Here is a 23331-nt window from a genome sequence, read left to right as displayed (position 1 = left end):
CAAAATGTAGATAGAATTTGCGATCTAATTTCTCTCGTTGGTTTTTCAGTAGACGCCGAGCAGGGGAAGGTGAAATGATAATGAACGTTTAAAGGAGAACGTACGCTTCGTTAATTAAATTCCGCGGAGTTAGCAGAGTTTCTCAGTATCAAACCGCCTTTGACCGGCGAGTGAGTCACTATCGTGACAAAATCGTCGCTTTCTGCACACTCGGCTTATCTGAATAATTACAAATTGACGAATCGGATGTGTAGTCAGTCGCGACGATGCGGATGAACTGTCGAGAGTTTTGTCGAAAAGAAATTTAATTATTCAAAGATGAATTATAATTTCTGTGAGAACACCACAAAACGGAATAAATTATAATTTCTGCGAGCACACGATAAACGAACGAAGAGAAAAAAGAAATTAATAAATCGGAAAGATGGAGGTGGACAGTCAGTGTTGAAATTCTCTTAACTTGTTGCTTGTTTGTGATTTTAATGATCTGAAAAGTTACGTACAGTGGCTCGTGAAAAAGCATTTAATAAATGTATTATGTGCGTTATATAAAACATTTTCATAAATAAATCATAAGGTTGAAACAAAACCGAAAATGTATGTACACTGTCGGCCGTAAATATTAGGTCACTGATTTTTAGTAGAAATCTCTACTATTTCGCTGCCTTTATTTTAGAATTATATTATCATAAATCTCTTATATCGTTCGCGTCAAATGAAAGCGTCTGTAATGAAAGTACCAAATAAAGTGTTCTAGTAGATACAACGGATAGATGTTCTAATATTTGTAGACAACAAATGATTTGACGTCGATTGATTTTGGTTCTTGTTGGTTTACTCAAATTTCTGCAACTGCCTCCTTCTTGCATTAATCTCTTCAATTGCAGATATTTCGAAAAATATATAGAAACCATATAGGAACTATCGAGCCACTGTAAATGTTTAATTATCCTTGTATCACACGGATTTCGATCATTTAAATCGATATTAATATAAAAGTATTTATTTACTTATGTAATGCATTACAGATAACATGTTGACCAATTGGGATAATATTCCGTCTTTGAAACTCGGCGATTTCACGCTCGAGTTCGAAATATCACCACCTGGTCCGGAGTTGCAGGAAGTAGCGAAAAAGGAACTTCGTGAGACGCCAGAAATTCAAAATGAATCGATCGCTCAACTTAGGGAATTACTGAAAGGTAAAATTTCATTCGCAAATACCGATCAACGATATTATTTCTCTCTGTTCAAAAGTTGCAAAATTTGACTACGATGCTCGATCGAATAATTAATATCTAAAGATCACAGACAAAAACACGATAGATTCGTCTTTATCACCCTTAATCTATCACAGCCGAAACCGACTTGAAGTGCCCGCTGGACAACGATGCCTGGCTGATTCGGTTTCTCAGGCCGTGCAAATACTATCCAGAATCAGCATTGAAACTGGTGAAGAATTACTACAGTTTTAAAATAAAGCACGCAGACATGTACGATAATCTGAAACCCAGCCGAGAGAAGAACATATTCGAGCACAATATTTTGACCGTGCTACCGAACCGAGATCAATGCGGACGAAGGATATTAATCATCGAGCTTGGGAAAAAATGGAAGCACAACAAGTGCTCTTTGGACGAGGTGTTCAAAGGTTGCGTTCTGTATGTGGAGGCTGCTATGTTGGAGCCAAATACGCAAATCGCTGGTGCCGTAGTCGTTTTCGATATGGATGGACTTACTCTTCAGCAGGCTTGGCAATTCACTCCAGCGATCGCGAAAAGGATAGTCGATTGGCTGCAGGATGCGGTACCTCTCCGAATCAAGAATATACATATTATTAACCAACCGTACGTGTTCAACATGGTGTTCGCGTTGTTCAAGCCGTTCTTAAGGGAGAAGCTGAAGAGTAGGGTGAGTTGACCTCTCTTTGAAAATTTCTACAACTTTCTCCGGAGAAAGTCGGAGTTCAATGGCTGATAGGATCATTTGTTAACCTGCTAACCGGGTTGTTATTTAACTAGGGATTTCAATTAGCACGTAGTATCAATAACGATCGTTGACCTGAAAAAGTGACGAATAATCAAAAAAAAAGATCTCATAGAAAGAGGAAAAAATTGCAAGATACGTACAAGCATTTGCAGTTAGTAAATAGATAATTAAAAATTGTAGATAACCGAGACTGTAGATAATCAGGATCTGGTCGATCGATGTCCTAGCATATTTGAAAAGAATTTTTGTAAAATTCAAAGGCGATGTTAACCGATGAGATCCATAAAGCGCGTTGTATTAGATATTACAAAAAATACAATTTTAATGCATAATTTGGTGATTTCAGCTGATTTTCCACGGTACAGATCGCAAATCATTCCACCAATACGTCTCGCCAAAATGTTTGCCCGCCTGTTACGGTGGAACGCTGCAACTTCCACGTGTAACGGGATCACAGTGGTTGGAATTGTTGCTAATGTGCGATAAAGAATTTGACGGTAGGTGACAAATTACAAAATTGGGAAAGAGAAGTCTATAACCGCAGTTTCTAACTACTCAATTTATTATTAAGTTGTCCGAAACGTATTTTTTACAACAGTGCACCTTCATACGAACGTGAAACCAAATCTGTGCAATATCGCGATGTTTATCTCAACAGTTTATCCCAAAATGGATCGTACGTAATTCGATAAAATAATATAGAAGAAAAAACGTTGTGCGTCTATTATTTTCTCATAAAACGAAAGAAACTTTTTGGACAACCTAATAATATTATCAATTAATAAATTGTTGTACAAGAGAGCCCAGGATGTATATTACGCATGATATTATTTATTTATCGATTGTTCTTTGGTCTTCTTTCAGCGATCAACTCGTATGGTTATAAAAAATAATTCATGTATGGCTTCAAAATGATGGAAAAACGATTGTTCGATCGAATATCGATATTTGAGCAAAGACACTGGCTGTGGGTTCTTCCGACAAAGTAGTAATCCAGATTCGACATACGGTTTAGTTAGTTGCTTATTTATAAATGATTGTAATAGGTAATTTTTAGTTAAGTCTCTTAACTAAGCGTTATTAACTAGACTTTTGTAAAAAGAATGGAAAGGTAGTAGACACATTGTTTTAGTTAATTAGTTACACAGTTGTGGATTTATCATTCTTTTTTACCGCAAAAGATAAATAATCGAGTTATCAGGATTTTATACGTTATAGATTAAAGTAATTTTGTATGATATTAAACCGATATTTATGGTACTATATTTTATCCTATTTTCGTATTATTTTAATATGTACTTCGATGTATTTTTTTAAAATGATATACTGTAAACTTGTTAAAAGTGAAATACGATTTATACATAGTGCTGTTAACTTAATTACTTAACTTAAAGTTCCCCAAAACTTCAGAAGAATCTACCAGCTGATATGTTTCGTATAAATTAAGTTATCAACATGTTGATTAATTTATTGTTAAACAAAGTGGGTTTATCACAAGGTTATATAACTTGTAAAATATGTACTTAATGCGTATTGAAAAAAAAAAAAAACTAAAGTAATTACATATAATAACCGCACATAGGCTTTACCATTATTTTTGTTTCGATCAACATTTTTTTATTAAAAATATATTCGTAATCAATCAATTATACAAAGAACCATCAATATCACAATTATTTACCACGACTATGATTTATATGTATTTATTGGTTATATATTTTATTAAACCAAGTAACAATATTAATAACAACGTATATTGCCCGTTACATTTATCGCATTTGAAATCACGAAATATTTATTTATTAATAACAAGAATAATTACAAGATAACTTCGTTATCACTTCGATACGCTCATCGTTGTAATTCGTTTATCTACCTTTCATATTTCTCAAATAAATTTTATCTAACGCGAACATAAAGATCATCGATCTATCTATAATGATAACTACTCGAACTCTCATCCTCCTCCTTCTTTGATATTTAAATCGTGATTTCTTCCAATTCTTATCACCCGTTTCCCCCATTTCGTTATACTTATTCAATGAAAACAATCACTTTACCTTAAAATCTCTGTTATCTTGTTTCAAATTGAACGCTTATTACACCCTGTCCCTCCTCATTTTGTACTCTTAACATATCCATATTTACTGGCAGCTGTAACGAGAAAAATTTTTTATTTTATCAAACAGTCAACGTTTAAAGTCAACTACTTTCTAGAAAATTCAATATGAACAAGTGAATACGCAGGGTAAGCAGTCTTGGATATCCGGGGATTATATTATTACCCTAATTGTACTTGAAAAACTCGTTGCAATCAAGCGTGATATTTATATAAGTCCACCATTCGCGCGAATCGCAAGCTGGGACAAACTATTCCTTTCGTTTATTTCCTGCTATCAACTAGAATAGAAGTTGCTTTACCAGATCATGTAACAAACCATTTAACCCTATCTACCAGAAAATCTAGGAGAAGAACTTTATTAACGCTAAGAATTATGTACTGCTTAACGCTTTTTCTCTGGAAAAAATAAAATATTTCCATAAAAGGATTAAAAGAAGCTGTTGCTGTAAAAATTCTTTGTTCTTTAAAATTTCAAGTTTCCCAATATTTTCACACATTTATCATCTATTAACGATATAGCTGTATGTAAAGCGTAAAATTGACGCAAGGGAGATAGTTGAAAAGTAAGAAGAAAGTGAGCCGGGATTTACTTCATAAACGAGAATCAAAGATAAACAAGATATTTTTCAAGACGGTAATTAATCCCTTTACGTAATGAACGAAGTTGCATTGGCCGGCAATTATCCTTTTCTGTATACAAGGGAAATTATACAAGGTGCAGTTGCGTTACGCAAACCATACCCGATAATAGAATGCAGTAACGAAACACATGCGTAATTACGCAAGTCACTAATATCAACTGTAATCCGAATTGAAATGTGAAATTCGTAACGTGGGAACTGTACATTTGTTTAAAGAATCGAACGCGATAAGACCCCGCGATAATAACCATCGCACCGGTAAATCAAATTACATGGCCAGAAAATATGCGTTTACGTCGAGGACGATTTGCACAATTTGTAGCATTCCCACCAAACAGATTGTTAATTTTCCTCGTTTATCTATTCTTGATTGATGGATTGATGGATTAATTTTACTTAAAACTCTACTCGTTAAAAATCAACGTGTAAAATTACATTTGATAACATTTGATAACATTGAAAAGCAGAATTCGATAATTTAGATAAGTCGAAAGAAATTGCAAATGAAGCGTCGCGTTAACACGATATCGAGGAAAATTAACTTCTTTTACGAATTAATAAAAATTCGGTCCTGAAGAATTTAATGTCCGAACTGTGTCGGTGTATTCTATAGATAAGAATAAAACTGAAACATCATGTAGCAAAAATTCCATAAATGTTGTATTAAAAGATATAAATAATTTCACGTACAACGTAAAGCTATGTATGTGCACTTGCGTGCGCATTTCGAAGCGTCGTTCGCCTTTGTCAATGCAAAGTTGACATCGCTATGCTATTAATTTTATTATAGATAATTAAAATCTCGTGATAATTTAATCTGGTTTCTTTACATACAAGTATAGTAGAATCATAGTAGAAACGATAAACATACGTCGCTCGTATCAACGCATAACACGTATAACTTTCTAATGAACTATTTACGAATGTTTTACTACATGATGTATTAATCTTAATTTTACAAATTTTTTAAAATTTGTACACTAAATTGCAAGAACACCCTATATGTATGTGTATACATATTGCGCTATAATATATCAGCATGCAATTAATCTGCACAGATGGAGGATATTCGAGAATATGGAATAGAAATGGGGAAGTAACAAGTTGTAGAATACCTTCGAAGTCCTTCTCGAACCAGCAGAAATAATCGCAAACACCTTGACCAATCGATTCGTTCGGCATCTCGAGTTCGCCACCGAATTCCATCGGCAAAGCTTTCGCGTTAATGAAAGACAATAAAGTGTCTCTGTTTGTTCCGTGAAAGTGAAGCCTCTTGCGTGTTTTCTCCTGTAAATGAAATTTCAATTATCAATTATCAAATTAAAATATTCTACAAAACGACAAATATTGTTACGAATCATCCTCGTCTATTTGACAAATACATAAAGAAACAGTATCAACATCGTTAAATTGTTATTTTCAGTTTGATTTGTATCCAAACTAACATTTGAGTGTACAAAATCTAGCACGAGGTAATATACAAAATTATTAAAATTCACTTTTACATATGCATCTAGATTAGTCTTTCCTTCGATATACCGTCGTAATCGATTTTTTTTTCATTCAAATAGGAGAATATGAGATTAAGTACATTAGACGCAAAATTAATCAAACTACGATCATCGAATTTTTTATGTCTCGATCTCACTTTCCTTTCGACCGGAAGAGGAACTTTTAACGCGTGTAGGTAAATTAGACGCGACAAATAACAACTGTTTCTTATTTTCATACGATCTAAGAAATTCTCTGACGATATAAAAATAGGCTTTCGGACGTAAACGACGCGGAAAACGCAAAGGGGTTCTCGTGAAATGAGAACTCGTTGATAAATGATCGTCGAAGCACGTACCAGAAGGAAAGGTTTGAAGATAGCGTAAACCATGTTGAATATAAAGGGTTGATTCACTATGTGGATACCCTTCAGTCGACAGGGTAAACATCTCTGTACCCAATCCGTTACTGAGGCGGCGAAACTCGGAGTAATGTGTGTCACATGGTTCAATGTTAGGCCGTCCATATTTAAAATTACATGGATTCCAGCAATCTACAGAAAACACGTAAAAGACATAATGACAAATTATAGCGGTAATAGAACGTTAATGTAACGCGACAAGTAGAATAGAGAAAATAAATAGGACAAAAGTTTGTCTAGACTATAACACAAGGTGAGACGGAATACGATAAACAGAAATATGATAGAATAGGAAGAATAGAATACAGGGAAAAGATATTCACGAAGGTACAGCAGCATTTTTCAGACGAAATGGAAAAATTTTCACGAGATCGCGGATGTACGCATATGCGTATAAAGTATGCGTCTGGAAGATCGGCACCGTATGGGAAAATACATGGTAGGGTATTGTAAGAACTTGAATAGAATGTTACGATGAGGCTTGCACATTTTTCAAGGTGCCGTGTATCGACTCCGATAGAGCGTGCTTTCTTAACGATACTAAATATGCTGCCGGAAGGTGGACGTCATACCAGTTATTACACAATCGTTTCCTCTTTGTCCTGTTTTTGCGTCCAGGTTTTCAGGACAGAGATGGAAAGAAAAAAAATAATATCGTATATAAGCACCGCTCTACAGCGACATAAATCTAAGTTACAATCGTAAACCTAAAAGATATAATTTCGACATACAAAATATTGCATGGCTATGTCGTGCCGTCACGTATCGGTACTTTTGCCTGAACCACCTCACAACCGAATTCATTGTTTATTATGGAAAACACACATATGTAATAGGCAAATACTGGTCGATAAACGCTACAAAAAGAAACGATCGTTTCCTCTGTAAGCTCGACCAATACTCGAAGGAAGGCTTTTTACGTTTGTATGCCATACTTTCATTTCACACCTTATTTTCATCATGCAGCTCTCGTGTGTCTAACATCTTTGTCGTTCCCTGACTTTCTTTTTTACTCAAAAGATAGAGATGAGATTTAAAACGAGATTTGTTTCGAACAAAAACATGACAATTCCATTGAGTATACCTGTGTCTTGGGTTCAGCCATAGCCGCTTCCAGTGACAGTATGATCGATCGGAATATTTCATCGATACTGATGGTTTTTGTGTTCCATGCTTTCCCACAGTTAACCTGAAGCACTCTACAGCCATCCGCCATACGATCTGGTAACGGAATCACCATATCTGAAGACAGCACCTTCTTCTCGTTGCTGGGTAAGAGATTTAAGCAGTAGCGCGGATTGTTCAACTTGAACTTGTAAAACCGTTTCATCTGCCAAGTTACAATGATTTTCTATCAATATAATTCTTACCTAATTTCGAAATGAAATGCGGTTCTAATAATTTTTTAAATCATTAACAGCTGACAAATGCTTGCGACAATCAGCATACTCGCTGCTATTCGAGTTTCAACAATAATTATTGACGCAGTTGTTGAATTGCAATGGTAATAGGTATATGAATATGTATGTTGAGGTAGAATTTAGCTCACCAGTTCAAAGGCACTTTTCGGGTACCATTTGCAGGGTCGTAGGAACTTCCGACAAAATTCATCGTCATCCGGCACGAACAGATCGGGTTCATCTAAAAACGATACACAAACCTTCACGTTCGGAACGTGCAATTACATTTGGCGTTTCTTTACAAAGGAAAATTGATATTGTTTCAGGCGACGAACGAGACAAACCGAGCGGCTATTCGATCATAACGATACATTATTCCACTGCTGGAGTATTTATTACGGTCGGTACGATTTTAAAAAGAAGATGTTTACTAACTCGTTCATAGTGGCGAAGAAAATTTTGCTTGTTTAAGAAAAGAAAATTAAGTAAGTAAAATAAGAAAGCGAGTGATTATTTGACGATTATTCGCTGCGACTATTACCTTCAGTTTCTATCAAGTTCCTTCGAGGAACATTAACCGAGCTCGCGATAAAGTGAAATTTTCATTTTCACCTAACCGGTTCCGAACGTATAAAGCGAATATACCGTGGTAACGTCACGACAACGCTGAGTGTCGTTCTCAGCACTCCTTCCTTCGCTATAAGTGTAACTACAACAACACAAGGCTAATTGAAAGTATAATTCGACCATAAGAATCGTATTTCCATAAAAGATTTTTTGAACTTTAGTCTTGTCGATTGCTGAATTAATCTTGTTTTTCCTTCGTGATCATCAACAGAATATTTTGATATATCGAGGAGAAATCGCACAGATTGCTAAATCTGGCTGGTAACAGAATATCAAAAATATTTATTCATTTGCATGAAAGACTTTTTATACTTTGGTCTTGCCGATTGCTTAATTAATCTTGTTTTACCTTCGTTATTGCCGATAGGATATTTTGATTTATCGAGAAGAAATCGCACAGATCACTAACATGGCTGATAACAAAATATGAAAAATGTTTATCGCGGTTGATAAATGATTGCGATTGTTATTCTTTGTCTTTCCACAATTTTTCTGTTCAAAGTACTTCGAGAGAATCGAATGATTCTAAAACGTTGATGAAAATCTATCGATCGCTCTTCCATATGAGAAATCGTTTCACATGGTATTCTTGATCCTCTTCGATTCGATTTAAAAGAAACTATCACCGGCTGAAGCGTACAGCAGATAAAGGAAGGATTGCGATATGCTTGCACGACAGAAATTTGCACGAAGAACGCTCTTCGCTTTTGTACTCAAATGAATTACAATACAAAAATATTCTCTCTTCTCTCTTTCCCTAAACGTCTCCATCTACGATAAACGACCGATAAGAAAACAACAAGAAGATACGGTTTTCAACACTTTACCGACCGATAGCCTATTAATCGGCTTTTTGTCGCCGACAATCTTTCTCGTTATTTGAGCAATAATTTTTTATTTAGCACTAAAGTACCTTGCTCAGTTGTGTCAGTTGCGTTGCTTCGTAAGCTCCCACAGTTTTATACCAATTTGAAAAACTTACCGTTCGCGATGAACGAAAAGAATGGTATTGCAGAGTCTAAACCGAAACAGAGCCGGTGCCAGGGAGAATCTGCGCCTGAGCTGTCGATCGGACGTGCGTATGCTGTTGAACCGCTAGCGGTCAGTAACGTGTTGAAAACCGTATCTTCTCTTCTCACACATCGGTTGAAATGTCACTGATTTATCATATATCGATTCACGCAACATCTTCGAAATGCTTCCTTTTATTCTTCGAATTAAGGCAAACTTCCCTTAAATCCTCTGCAAATACGTACAGCGAGTCTTTCCTACTAAACTACTCGTAAAGCCAGTCATGTGACATTTTTAAACTTAACCATACTTTTCTAATCGCCATTTCTATTCGCGCAAAATTCTCCTAAATCTTCCACAAACTGTAAAATCGAGTATTTTCTACCAAACTTCCCTCTATTTCACGATTATCCGAGTGAATACATATTAAGGTGGCCATGAAATCAAGGCTATAGCGCTACCGAGAACCATTTCCCAGCCGTCCCGTTACCTGGTACCTTTGTACATCGCCTTGAAGTCCTTCAACGCCTGTTCCACGACCTCTGGCGTCTCGCGTAACTCGTTCTTCGTCTTTTCCCTGTAGAAGTCATCGCCTTCGTCGAAATCGGCCTTCAACACGGAGCTGCCTATCTTCAAATGCGGCAATTCTCTCGATTTGGTTGGAACGATGCAGGCATCCTGGTCTCCTAGCCGCTCCATGAGATCGCTGACAAGGCTTTGTCACTCTTGAACGAACTCTATGTATGGGACATACGTGAAAAACCATTTACATGAAACTTTTGTTAAAGTCATAGGAACTACATACATGTATATACACATACAGATATGTGTGTAAAAATAATTCTTCCCTTTTCTTTTACCGTTTGTTGGAATTACGTCTGCTATTGTATGTGTATTACTTACGTAATACATGTACAAGTTCATGAATATCATATTTACATAAATTAAATGTGATTTTAACGTCAGTGATAATTAGACGTTGTTCAGCTCGATGCATGTTTCTGTCGATCCTCGAATATTTTTTTTTCGATATGGTATTGTTTGGTGCGTTGCACGTTGATTTCGCGGAAGATTTTGAATTGAGACGTTATTCTAGTCCTGACAGCGCTCAGTCATGTGTTTGCCATAAAATTTACGTTATTCTCTCTACCGAGAAGAATTTTTATTTCTTTCCTCTACACGTATATCGTTCATCATTTAGTATTCTCGACATGGGATAAATATTATGTATACAAAACTTCGTTTTTATTCGTCGTTAATGAAATTAATGGAAATGAGTGTTTGTGTGAATGTACCGTAATGTGTATAAATATTTGCTTGAAACGAGCTAAATACAGAATTTAACGCGAGTAATCCTAGAATCTGCCTCGCTATTTGCACAGTTACTACTTCAGAGGTATAAAATAAACGTAATTTAAGAAATTTCCTTTGAACTTTTTAACCGAGTTATTAACACAATTTTAATACTATCGATGATCCGATTATCGACTCTAATAGAACGAATATCCCAGAATAAATCGAGCGGTAAATCGTAAAATGAATAATAATTAATCGCAAAGAGCTTTCACGGAAATAATGAAATAATATTATGGGGAATTTTCTATTATCGTCTTATCGCCCGTACAACAAAAGTTCGCAAATATTGTCCAAATAAATATCATTTGTATCGGATTGTTGAAATGCAGCGTACAAAATTCATTCTTTGCAACGTTTATTTATATTTTACATGTACTTATCCTAATCCGGTAGTGCGCTGGTAGATAAGATAATTAAAAACTCCAAATGATATCTGACGAGCGTATACAGCGATTGATATTGCAGAAATTTTGTCGCATAACTCGCTTTCCATTGACTTCAAATGGAGAAATACGAACAAACGGTCTTTAAAAGTCTTTAAAAGGCTTTATACCGATAATATTGACTTGCTATTATTTCAAACAATGAATTAGTTCAAAATGTGTGGTTCTAATGCGGTTCTTATATGCGATTTTCGTGCAGCATACTGTAACCTAATTCCTCGGCCTTTCCTTTTCAACAACACTATTTTAGTCAATTTATGCAATGTCATTTATATATATATATATACGGAACTCAGAAAGCATAGATACTAGAAAGATAAACCACTATATGTTTAATTATCAATTATTAATTAAATAACGCGTCACATTATTAGCCAAAAATAAAATATGCAATATCGTTTGATAAAAATAAGAATTTGCTGAAAGTCGCATATTTTACGAACAGTGAATAACCCTTGTTTTTTATACTTAAATTATCAAATACGTATTAATCTGTCTTAACAAACGAAATTTTCCAGTGCCAATTTATTCCAAATTTTCCTTTTCAATCCTTCTATCGCTTGATATACTAACAAAGGATACAAAATGAACAACTTAGAAAAGAATAATTTCCTTATCCTCAAGATTCCCTCTTTTTCTAGCATAAGATACACAAAATACGTACTTTCAGCTTTTTGATTCAGAGCCGTGATTCGAACATGAAGACTAAAATGCCCAAAAGCAAAACAACAATCCTTCCCATAACACACCAATCTCGATCGTCGATATTAAACGCAGACAACATCGAATCGAATAAAAATGAACCAATCGACAAATAAATGGTCATACCTGAAAATTTACTCACTCGATGGATCCAGTTAGAATCGCGCTTCTCCCCCGAGAAATTAATTTTTTTATGAGAATAATGGTTCGTCTCACGATATCCCGATGACGAGGCTGCAGGATGTCATTTCACGGTTCCTACGCGACAAGATTCACGAATGTCACGAACCCAGTATCGAATACGAGGATCGTGACGAAGGGACAACTAAATACTGAGAAGCTGACCTGTTAAAAGAGAAACAGGTTGATCGGTCGATCGAGCGAGGGGATCCAATGTGATTGAGACTCTGGTGGAGACTATCTCGAAGCAGGACTCGCAAGTCGGAAATCGGCTGAAAAGCGAAAGCGTTTCTCCCACCTTTGTCGTGACAGTGAGCCCCACGGCGAAGGTTATGCTCCTTCTCAACCCGCGACACCGCGACTAATTAAATTTGAAACTGATTTTTGACTCAACGTTAACAACATTTGTATAATCGACATGCGCATATTCCATTTAATTTGCGATCACCTTTCGCGTTTGTTATACGTCATCGTGATTTATTAATTCTGCTTGATTTCGTTTTCATTATAATTCAGCCGTTTCTTCGCTAAGAGAAATGGACGCAAGATGTATTATTAAACTATTCTCTACATAGTATTCTCTACATATGTTTGAAGAAGATATCCGAGTCCTTCGTTCGATCCTGTCTACATTTTATTTTTCAAAGATGTTTTTACATCGTGTAACCGTTAAGAAAGCGAAAATACTTTTTCTTTCTGAAAATTCTACAAATTTAAACGATTGTTAATGAAGCTTAAGAAATGTTGTGAACGAGGCAGCAGCTTCGAGCTTGTAAATGAACCCAAGTAGATTGTTGTACGAAATTCTACGAATCACGAAATTGTAACAGTTCAAATATCGATAATTTTTCATCGAAAATTTTCAGTATATCCGATATATGTAAAATATAGATTTGCTATCTACGTTCCATCTTCTAAATTATATTCATAAAAATATGAATTATTCGCTTACCGTTATATGTAAGATGTACGTTAGAGAAATAATTAATAAGTTTAGTTAATAATACAACTCGATGCGGTTAATAAATTATGTTCATAAAATTCATATTTATAAAATTCGTTTCTCTGTTTTGCCTATTTTCATTTCTGTTTCTTCCTCTTGTATTCTCGCCTCGTTAAAATGAAGTTAGAAATACGAAGATGTGGTCACGCATGATATAAAAATTTCTATACGTCGTTATGTACTATACGGTAAACTTTCTTTTTAGCCCAGTTTCGAATTGCACTCCGAATCGAGTTGACCTGTACGACTCGAGTCAAGTTCGAAAGCGTTATATAAATGCATAAAGAATTAACCTTCTTCTTTACGCATTGTAATTTTAGAATGTTTGTAACTAACATCAAGCTCGATTTAAACGGATTTCATTGAATTCCTATTTAGAATTTCTAATTGTGTTTACTTCCTCATGATTGTCAATATATTCGAGACTTACGAATATTATAATAACATTTTTCGAAATTTACAAATAAGTTTGCATAAGTTTGCATAAATTTGCATAATTTTTTAAAGGTAACTCTTATCGGAACAGGTTCGCGAAAATTGTACTTGAAACGGAGAAAGGTTTCGAAATGAACTTTTGAGACGTAAAAGTTAAAAAATTCGAAAACCTGGTTCGTCTGTTCAGAAATTATTATGAAGATGACATTGCCTGATTAAAACATTACCTATCAGCAGAACCATCTGCTTCAAAAGTCTTATTCTAACTTTCCTTTTTTCACTATTCTGTCTTTTTTTATTTTACGCTTATACTTTACTCGGATTTTCTTCTTTGCTTTGCATTTTAAGAAGATGCAAACAAAAGTCATGTATACCATGTATACCAATTACAATCTTTTGCGTACATTGTGCGAGCTTGAAATATTTTTAATTTTTAAAAAAATTCGATCGCATAGGAAATGTTAAATAAGTCGCGATAAAATTAGTTTCGTCTGTGCATCAAGCTAAAAATTGTTGCACTATAGTCTCATCGTTCATACTTCTCTTAAAAACATATTTTTCATTGTCAAAGGATATTTTAGGAGTGACCAAATATCATTTATAATATACAGAAATAATCATGTTTCGTACAAAACTATACACTTAATAGTAATTTGATAAATCCGTCATAAATGTACAACGTCAGCAATTGTTGATATTCTTAACATACTTTGTACAAGAATGTAATCACAGTATAATTCGAATGCTTCATTGTTTTAATCTCTTCGTCTTTCGATATTCATTATTCACTTTTACGATATCCGTACGAATTCCACTCTGAAAAATAAAAGAAATCGTATCAGTTTCTTGCTTTATTATATCGAAAATTTTTATTTCATCCCGATTCATTCAAGTGTTCCTTTTCTATGATCTTCTATCATATTTTAATCGACATATTTCTATTAAATCCATTTATAAGACAAAAGGATATATTTATGTCCTTTGTAAATTCTATAAAAAATGTATATTTTTAAAGAATATAAAGCATATATTTTAAGAAGACTCGAATGCAACATCGATTTTTGTCTCTATATAACGTACGACAGGAAGGAACGAATACTTTCAATTAGGTTAATTAAATCTTACCTTTGACCTTATCTTCGTGCTGAAGCAGTACGGGATACCAATTGGCACTGGTGTAATCGATTTCCGGCAGATTGCCCCCATAGTTCTTCGGAATGTGACTAACTGGAATGTATGCATGAAGGGAGGACATCTTGTTGCCATGGAAGAACATACGTTTCTTTAGCTTATCCTTCACGAAGGGCTTGAACATCTGCCACACCATGTTGAATAGGAATGGTTGTTTTACGAAGTGTACCTACGATCGATTAGAATCGTCGACGTTATTAATCAAAAGCGTTAAAACTATACGTAAAGTAATTTCACTTCTGGGTCGATCTTATCACATACGTAATTAAATTACAGACGTTCGCGCATTTATGAGAAGGTCTAAAAGTTAGTTCCATTAATCCGGATTTTGAAGATTTTCATAATTTTTAAAATTCGAAAGTTTTTAGAATAGATTCGTTTAGGTGAAAATAGGTAACAGTGCATTGAATTTAAAAATCCCTTTCCCATAAGAAAACTAGTGCGGTTTGTCGTGTTTTCCACCTACAGTTTTCGTTTGAATTATCAAAATCCAGAATTCATGCGTAACAACGCGCAACATTACGAGATAGTAAGAAATATTACAAAATCCTTAAATCAAAGTTATCTACGAACCTCTTTCAAACGCAGAGGCATAGCTTCTTGAATAAACGTCAACAGTTTCATACAAAAAGATGGTGTCATGCCCATCACTTGTTTCATACTTAGACCATCGAAATCCATTATGACGACAGTTCCGTATATCTGTAAATGAGGATCATTTTCTTACACGAACATAAAAGCATGTCTGAAAAGCAAGTCACCAAACTACCAAAGCAAGAAATAAACTTCTCAGCTACGACTGCAGTCTGTGATATTTTACATAACCATATAATCACGAGTATATTGAACGTTACAAAACCAACAGCGTTATAAAACCAGCCTGTCCGTCGACAATTTCTATCGTACTTGCCTGAGTTAGCGGCTCCCAGATGGCAAGCTGGTGAACCAAATACAACACTCGAAATATTTGATCGGCGCTGACAGCGGACGGGTCCCAAGACTTTCCGCAGCTAACGACAAGTATTCTTCGATTCTTGTGATCTCTTCCTTTGATGACATTCACCACGTTGTGCTCGAGTATAGCGACCTTCTCGTCGTTTGGCATCAAATTAGACAACAGAGCTGCGTTTTTATCTTTAAACTCGGCGGTCCTCTTCATCAGCTCGTAGGCGCTCTTCGCGTAGAATTTGCATGGTCGCAGGAATATTAAAAGAAAAAAATCGTCCGTACGAAAATAGAGTGTCTTGTCGTCTGAAAATGAAAATGAGAAATTTATTAATGGTTAATTTGATAAATAACGTTAAAACGTATGAAATGTATGACGAATAATATTATAGCTATTAGAATTGAAGATCTCGTAACGAAGTATAATAATATAAGGGAACTAGAAAAAGTATTAACTTTTTCTGCTCAATATAATGTGTATCAATTTTTTTTAAACACAATGTTCGTCATATTATATAATTATTATAAATGCAGCTATTATTATATCGCGGAAGAATTATATATATATACCTAGATTTATAGACTTTGTGACAAAGGTTTTTTTCATTGAAATCATCCATTTTTCCCGAACATTTGTAAAAACTTTTTCTCGATATAATATGTCCATTTTATAGATACATGAAATTACGAACTTTGGTAATTACATAGAAAAAGATACGCCTCACCGATTTCAACGAACTTGGATTATGTTGTCAACGTTAACATTCGAACAATCTTTTCCTACACGTGTAACTATCGCCCGACCCTCGTTTCCGAGATGTTGACAAAAAACTTCAATGAAATTTAATTTCCACTACACGTCATTTTACCGTATATACAATGCCATGTATATACCATATATAGATGGCTGGATTTTGTATGTATTATTATGTAATCAACTTCAACGAGTAATAAACGAAAATTTCGAACATTGATAAATTCAATCTTGTCGCTGTCAATCACAAGATTAGTAAGATTAGAGTTGGAGCCGCACAAGTATTATAATACCTTCTAAATACTACTACATGTAAATATTCCTGATCTATTCGCGCTTTATACCGTAGTAAAGCAGATTTGTTACTGCTCATTCGTATATCTTTCTTTTTTTTCTTTTATTATAAAACTTTGACAATACTTCCAATGATGTTCATATGATTTTTTTTTTAATCTTGACCTATAAAATGTACTGACAAGAACGTTTGGTTGGAGAGAAATTGAAGCACCCTGTATACTATATAATGTATACGAAATATACTTTTTCGTACAACTAAAAGATTAAAATTCCACGTGTTTATCATTAGGCTACACGTGACTGGCATACATATATAGATAAGCACGACTCTAATTATTAATTGTACGTAACGAATGGACAGATAAGGTATAGCGTTCATATGTCATATATCAGTTCATATATAGGTGGATTCATTGAAAATTATTTCGCACTAGCATCGCTGACCGCCTAATTGTCCAATCCATGATCCGTTCATTTTTCTTTTTCATTTATACAATATTAAAAGTGGTTGCTTATCTCATCGATGAATTCAGTTTAAGTTGGACTACGTAAAAACGCGTCTCGCTACTTCAGAACGAAGCGTAATCGTAACGTAAGCCATATCAAAGTTTTTTCCAAATATCTCGGAAAAGCGAAGATCAAGCGGTCTTGAGATAACATGTATAGAAGAAAGTTGTGTAGAATATCGATCTTGACAATATATTTCAAAATTATTAAACGCGGTGACACGTGTCCTTTTCTATATAATTAGCCGAATTTTATAACCAATTATATACGAAACATTCTGAAAACTAAAAATCTACATAAAAGTTGCAAAATACAGAACCAGCTCATACGCATTTCATTCGTACAGCTCGCAAAAATGTTTAGACGTTAAATTATTCCTTATATCAATATTCACTACCTTCGACGCTTTTGTTTAATATCTATAATTACATTCTCCTATCATCGTTGGAAGATACTGGCACGGGAATGTGAAGAGACAGTAAGATAAGCAGGAAATACGAAGTTGTCGAGAAACGGAGGAAACGGGTTGAAATAAAACAAATAGGGGAAAAGAAGAGGGAGAAAAGAAGGGGAATAGAAAAAAGTTAAGTTAACATAGTGAAGATCGTCACAAAAGGTGACTAAGTTCGTGCCTACGATTAGGCAAGAAACGCCTAAAAGTGTTTCGATTGTAAGCCTATGTTCATACAACTCTAAATAGCTAACTATTTTTAGTCATAGATTCTTGAATTTTAAACACAACTACTATTGCCATTGGGTATTACTATTGCTGTTTATGCATATGTTTATACAATGAAAACCGCGTGTGGCTGCAAAGACAACCGCAAAAATTAAAAACATAAAACGGAGGAAAGCACGGTGCAGGTGTGCTTTTTGAACGAAGAAAGGGGATTCGTTGTTCACACTTTTCGTTAGGAAAGTGGCGCTAACGATCCGCGATGTCCATTGATTATAGCCAACGTTAATGACATTGTTCATGGGAAATAACCGCTTTTCCCATTAGGTAGATAACGCTTTCTTCGTAATTTATAAGGGCGTACAATAAACATAAGGATCGTCCATAAACCGAAAACACTTACAGGATTAGAAATCCCTTCAAATTAATAAGAATATTGAAGCTGTGAATAACGATACGTGGACCTTTGGTGGCCAGATGACGAGGGATGGTGTATGGATTATCTCACGGGACGTAACAATTGTCGTATTTTTATCCGAGTACGAGTATGCAATGATTTGAATGCGTAACACTAAGACGCATAAATATTCAATCGAGACGCTTAAGTATGCCGTTGTGACAGTTACCTAAATATACAAAATAGAAGCGATATGGTTGCTACCGTGCGAAGTGTCCTAAGTAAATAGAGATCTTGCAATTAAATTAGAAAACCTGTCTGTTAACTGTACTTGATCTTCGTTCCCAGTGCTTATTTGCCATTGAGAAATTTGCTATGTCATAAGCATATATTGACAATGTACTTGTAGCACGTTTCAGAAGGTGATATAAGTTTGATTGGCTTTCAATTATTTTGTATTTATTTACTTAAATTACCGGAACTGACTCCTTCTTGCAGCAATCACTTTAAATGAGAATATTTTAAAAAATCTATAAGAACAGTGAAACAAAGTGAAAAGCTGTTTCATGCACGAAAAATTATAAAGAATATTATATTTTTATATTATTTAGACATGTAACTAAAATACTTGTATTAGAAACATATATATGTTAAATTTTATTTAACAATTAAATCTTCTAAAAATATATAAAAATCTGCGGTCGAATAATGAAACAAATGATCGATTATCGACTAGATTTTCATAACTAGTAAAAGAGTTCTAATCTTCCATTAGATCCATAGATGCAAATCTTCGGAACGCTCTATTGAATTTTATGAAATTATTCGAACACGCGCACAAGTTGTTCAATAATATCCCCTTATAATTCGTTCGATTCATCCAATTCAATATAGAAACTATATTTCACTCGGGAAATAATTTTCATTTCATCAGTCACGACAGTAGTGGAAGATCGAACTGTCCTCGCGTGCTCACAGCGAAACCTCTTCCGTAAAAAATTGCCCCGGTATTCCTTGTTAAGGAAATTGCGACTCATCTGCGACTCATTCCTGAAGTTCCAGGAACGGAACAGGACAAGCGATCAAAATGAAAAAGGAACTTTATTACGTATGCTGAATTACGTTTAAAAAATTATGCTTTCATCGATAGACTTCTAGCTATCAATAAATGAAAAAGTCATTGCAATGCTATCATCCGATATATCAAATTCCAATTTGCACAAAACTGCTTGCTTGCACTCGAACTCTAACAAAAACTATAATTATACTTTATCTCCAATGATCAAAGAAACTTTTGAACAGACCGAGATAACAGTGATAAATTCCTAGTCTACAGTGGATATTATCCGCAAATAAATTACGCGAAGATAAACCAGGCGAATTCTATTGCGAATCTATTAAAATTTAAACTACATAATCAGTCCTACCAGATTTTGCTGTATGTTCTTTAGTGACGAGAATTTGAAAGCTTCTCATAAAAATAGCGGTCAATTCGTTCTGTGTTGCGTCGAATATCGCGTTATAAATAGGGTCGTCGCAATTTTTCCACCGTACTATGTCAAAGCGGTATTTTCAACGCAGTGTGTTGTAAGACGTTCGAGTATATTTCCTTATTCCCTAAATGATAAAGTAATATGTACCAACTTTTAAAGTTACACAACATTCTCTTATAGACTGAGCGACTGCCAAAAGTTTCTAACCAGAGCGTAATTCCGTTTCAGCAATATTCGCAACTGCTTAAAGATAAGAAGAAGCTTGTTCTATACCCTTTGGCAAGTATTCTCTCTTTGCATATTTGGCCAATATTAATATATCGAATTGGATCGATCTAATTTACGAAGAAAAAGTATAAAACAAAGAGTACCAATGTTTTTCCGTCGGCACTATTTCTGGCATTGATGACACGGTTCTATCCATACAACGAGAATCTTATCTTCGATATACAGGTCTCTTTACCTCTCAGCGTCAAGGGTCAAGGTACACAACATTATCAATACAGATTTAATCAATTGTATTACCAACGATCTTTGATCATTTTCATCCTGGTACCTGCTGTGTTGACTGTATTTATCAACGTTCAAGAATTGTGAAACACAGACAGCATTTAAACGAAAACTCGAGCGCTACTGTACAGCCACACCGATAAGCTCTTATCGAAGAGGCGATGATGACCGTCAGTGAACGTTCTGATGCACTCGGAGCTGACTATAATAACGTCAATTCTTTGAATATGTTAAAATATCTCGTATACTTTTCTTAATTCTGTACACTTTCAAAGATATTTCGATATTTTTCCACCTCTTTTCGATATCTATTGAAATTAACTGGAATTGATAAAAATTTTGCAAATAAATTATTAAAAATCAACAGTTTTCTTTTTTCGATTGTTAAAGAAAAGGCGTCTTCGTGAATTGATTTACACCGTCTATTGAATATTGATTTTCATTTAAATTTAAAATGTTGCGAACATTGCGTTTTTACATATTATAGCAACGAACGTGCGAACAAACAACGTTAATCGTTATATAAAACGTGCTATATCTATCACATTTATACAAATTTCATTGCATAACAGAGAATATTATTAAAACAATTGGAAATAAAAGTCGAATCTAGAAACGAAGTGGCTATCGTGTATGACATATTTTTGAAGTTTCTTATGAACTGTGTGTTTGTTATGCGCATTATCGCCAGTTAGTTGTTTTCTTAAACATAAGATAATTTCTCAATATAGTATAGATGACAATGGAAAGAAAAACAAATCCAGCATATAGTACGTAATGTTTTCGACCGACTTCGTTTATTAAAAAATCTGAAGCGAGATAGTCGATCGAGCTTACGCAAACTGTCAAATATCTTTGTTCGGCAACGGCTACGTAACTCGATGTCAAAATGTAATGGTTCACCTGTTTACGAGCGTTGGTGGCCGCGAAGATTAAGATCGCTTTCATCGATTTATCGTATCGATTAGTAGAAGCTTCACATCGAGGTAAATAATCTTTGACTTTTCGCATAAAAGAAAACTATCGCATCGTGCGTCTAACATTCTTCCCTTAAGAGACGAAAGTTTCAAGGCGAAGATAAAATTTTAGAGCACGGATATCTTACATTTCGCCATTAGATCGCTGCCAGTTTTTGATTAATATCGAAAACTAATAGATTTCGCTAAAACCCTAACCAACTGTCAAATACCGAAAACAAAAATATTCTGTAAACTCTTACAGAATCCATCATCGCGTTAAAGAAAAATAGCGACAGAATTACATGAGAAAACATTTCGAAATTAAACGTGTGATAAAGCCAGAAGTAAAGACGATCAGCAAAAAGAACATCGAAAGAAATTTACTGGAAACTTACCCTCGATATATTTCTTTAAAGCTGCGAGTCCCTCCTTTATGTTATTCTCGGTCTCGCGGAGCTCTTTCTCAGCGACAGCCAGGGCTTCCGGTCCCGGTGGCGTTGTATCCAACTCAAACGACATACTTCTGCTTAATATTCCTTATATATTAATATTCTTTCTTAATATTGCCTAATATTCAAGTATATGGAATGTCTAACAACCGACAAAACGATCCTCACAGCAGGACAACCACGATATATCTGTGACCTGATATATCTTGCACGAGAAGAAGTCCACCATCTCAGTCCAATCTTTGACCGCTCAAAGTCCAATCGGTACGCAGCGACGACGGTCCGATTTTATGACTCTTCCGCCAGTTGATTTCGTGTCGCTTAATGTACACTGTACACTGAAACCGAGGCACATTGAACGCGCGTCACTTGATAAAACTGCCACCCGGAAACGTAGTGATCGCGTACACCGGCGAGTCATCGATTGATAAGCAGCGGTCGAACGGAGGAACCGATCGTCTATTATATTTATATCGGAGCAATACAAAGTAATTTCAGTCGCCATATTGAACAGTGACTGTTACGTCCGGTGACTCTCTACGGTCGAGGCGTTCACCAATCATGCACATATAATTAATCGGATAGCAATAATCCTAAGGAACTCTCATAAAACGAGACCTTTTGATTAATCGTTGAGTCCGTCAATTGGCATAAGACATTTTCGACTCAAAAGGTTTCTTATAGTTGTTGCTCCATCGGATAAAAATAGGGGAAATGGGTTTATGTATATAATATAGATATGGCTTTTCTCATGTTTCCCAGGATTCCACCCGCGAGATACCAGTGGTGGGGCAATCGCCACCGAACAACAGTTTTCCTTTGCGATAACATCGTCACCGGACTTCGCTTAATCTACAACTAGAGATCAGTCGACATCTCTTTACCGGATTTCCACCCGTCAATCATCCATCTACCTCTCTTATACCTTACGCGACAGCATAAATATCTTCTGTACATAGTTGTTGGAAACATATATTTTAACCTGTTAACAGCAGTGTTATACTCACTCAACCACCCCTATTATTCTAAGATAAATAAGATGGTCGACCTGTTCGTGGCGTTGATTATTCGAATCGTAACGGGAATTTACGACTCCCGTTGACGCGCTTCCTCGCGATCGCGTCTCTCCGCGACTGGTCGAAAAAACAGTGACCATTGTTACGACGATATCGAGAGTGGGTCTGCGATTGAGTTGAACTATATAATCTTATCTGTAAAATGACGAAAAAAGGAAATTTTCTAAATTTCCTATTAACCAGAATGGTTGTAAAAATGAGATTTCTTCAGCCTTTTTTACTTAAATCTGACCTCATCGTTACGTGGGATACACGA

The 23331-nt window shown here is 35.1% G+C and overlaps 3 protein-coding genes across 8 annotated transcripts in view; 1 reads left to right on the top strand and 2 right to left on the bottom strand.

Annotated features, from left to right (window-relative positions):
- Window positions 1–3566, top strand: part of LOC126917753 (alpha-tocopherol transfer protein-like) — a 34616-nt gene extending 31050 nt beyond the window's left edge. For all 4 annotated transcript variants that reach the window (XM_050725009.1, XM_050725007.1, XM_050725008.1 and 1 more), the window contains exons 2-5: window positions 1029–1202; window positions 1358–1911; window positions 2336–2486; window positions 2854–3566. In XM_050725009.1, coding sequence (XP_050580966.1) covers window positions 1034–1202; window positions 1358–1911; window positions 2336–2486; window positions 2854–2882 — 903 coding nt within the window. In that variant the 5' untranslated portion in view covers window positions 1029–1033 and the 3' untranslated portion in view covers window positions 2883–3566. The remainder of the gene's footprint in view (window positions 1–1028; window positions 1203–1357; window positions 1912–2335; window positions 2487–2853) is intronic.
- On the bottom strand, window positions 3337–12759 carry LOC126917751 (clavesin-1-like). Of its 3 annotated transcripts, none has more exons than XM_050725004.1 (7): window positions 12346–12759; window positions 10200–10439; window positions 8214–8305; window positions 7749–7994; window positions 6602–6796; window positions 5868–6039; window positions 3337–4143 (listed from the first exon to the last, which is right to left on the bottom strand). In XM_050725004.1, exons 2-7 carry the CDS (start codon window positions 10399–10401, stop codon window positions 4106–4108), a joined length of 945 nt encoding a protein of 314 aa, XP_050580961.1. In that variant the 5' UTR covers window positions 10402–10439; window positions 12346–12759; the 3' UTR covers window positions 3337–4105. The 3 variants fall into 3 exon arrangements, with proteins under 3 accessions (XP_050580961.1, XP_050580962.1, XP_050580960.1); XM_050725005.1 differs by having other exon boundaries at window positions 12549–12759; XM_050725003.1 differs by having other exon boundaries at window positions 12330–12757.
- A 1637-nt stretch (window positions 12760–14396) lies between these two features.
- LOC126917755 (clavesin-1) overlaps window positions 14397–23331 on the bottom strand; it is a 30400-nt gene continuing 21465 nt past the window's right edge. Inside the window, exons 2-6 of the mRNA XM_050725013.1 lie at window positions 21946–22086; window positions 15923–16263; window positions 15586–15714; window positions 14947–15181; window positions 14397–14637 (exon numbers count right to left, since the gene is read on the bottom strand). Coding sequence (XP_050580970.1) covers window positions 14603–14637; window positions 14947–15181; window positions 15586–15714; window positions 15923–16263; window positions 21946–22069 — 864 coding nt within the window. The 5' untranslated portion in view covers window positions 22070–22086 and the 3' untranslated portion in view covers window positions 14397–14602. The remainder of the gene's footprint in view (window positions 14638–14946; window positions 15182–15585; window positions 15715–15922; window positions 16264–21945; window positions 22087–23331) is intronic.

This window comes from Bombus affinis, chromosome 6, assembly GCF_024516045.1.
Source record: "Bombus affinis isolate iyBomAffi1 chromosome 6, iyBomAffi1.2, whole genome shotgun sequence".
In the NCBI taxonomy this organism is placed as follows: Eukaryota; Metazoa; Arthropoda; class Insecta; order Hymenoptera; family Apidae; genus Bombus; species Bombus affinis.
The sequence above is the reverse complement of the archived record's forward strand: the minus strand, read 5'-3'. Positions and strand labels throughout refer to the sequence as shown.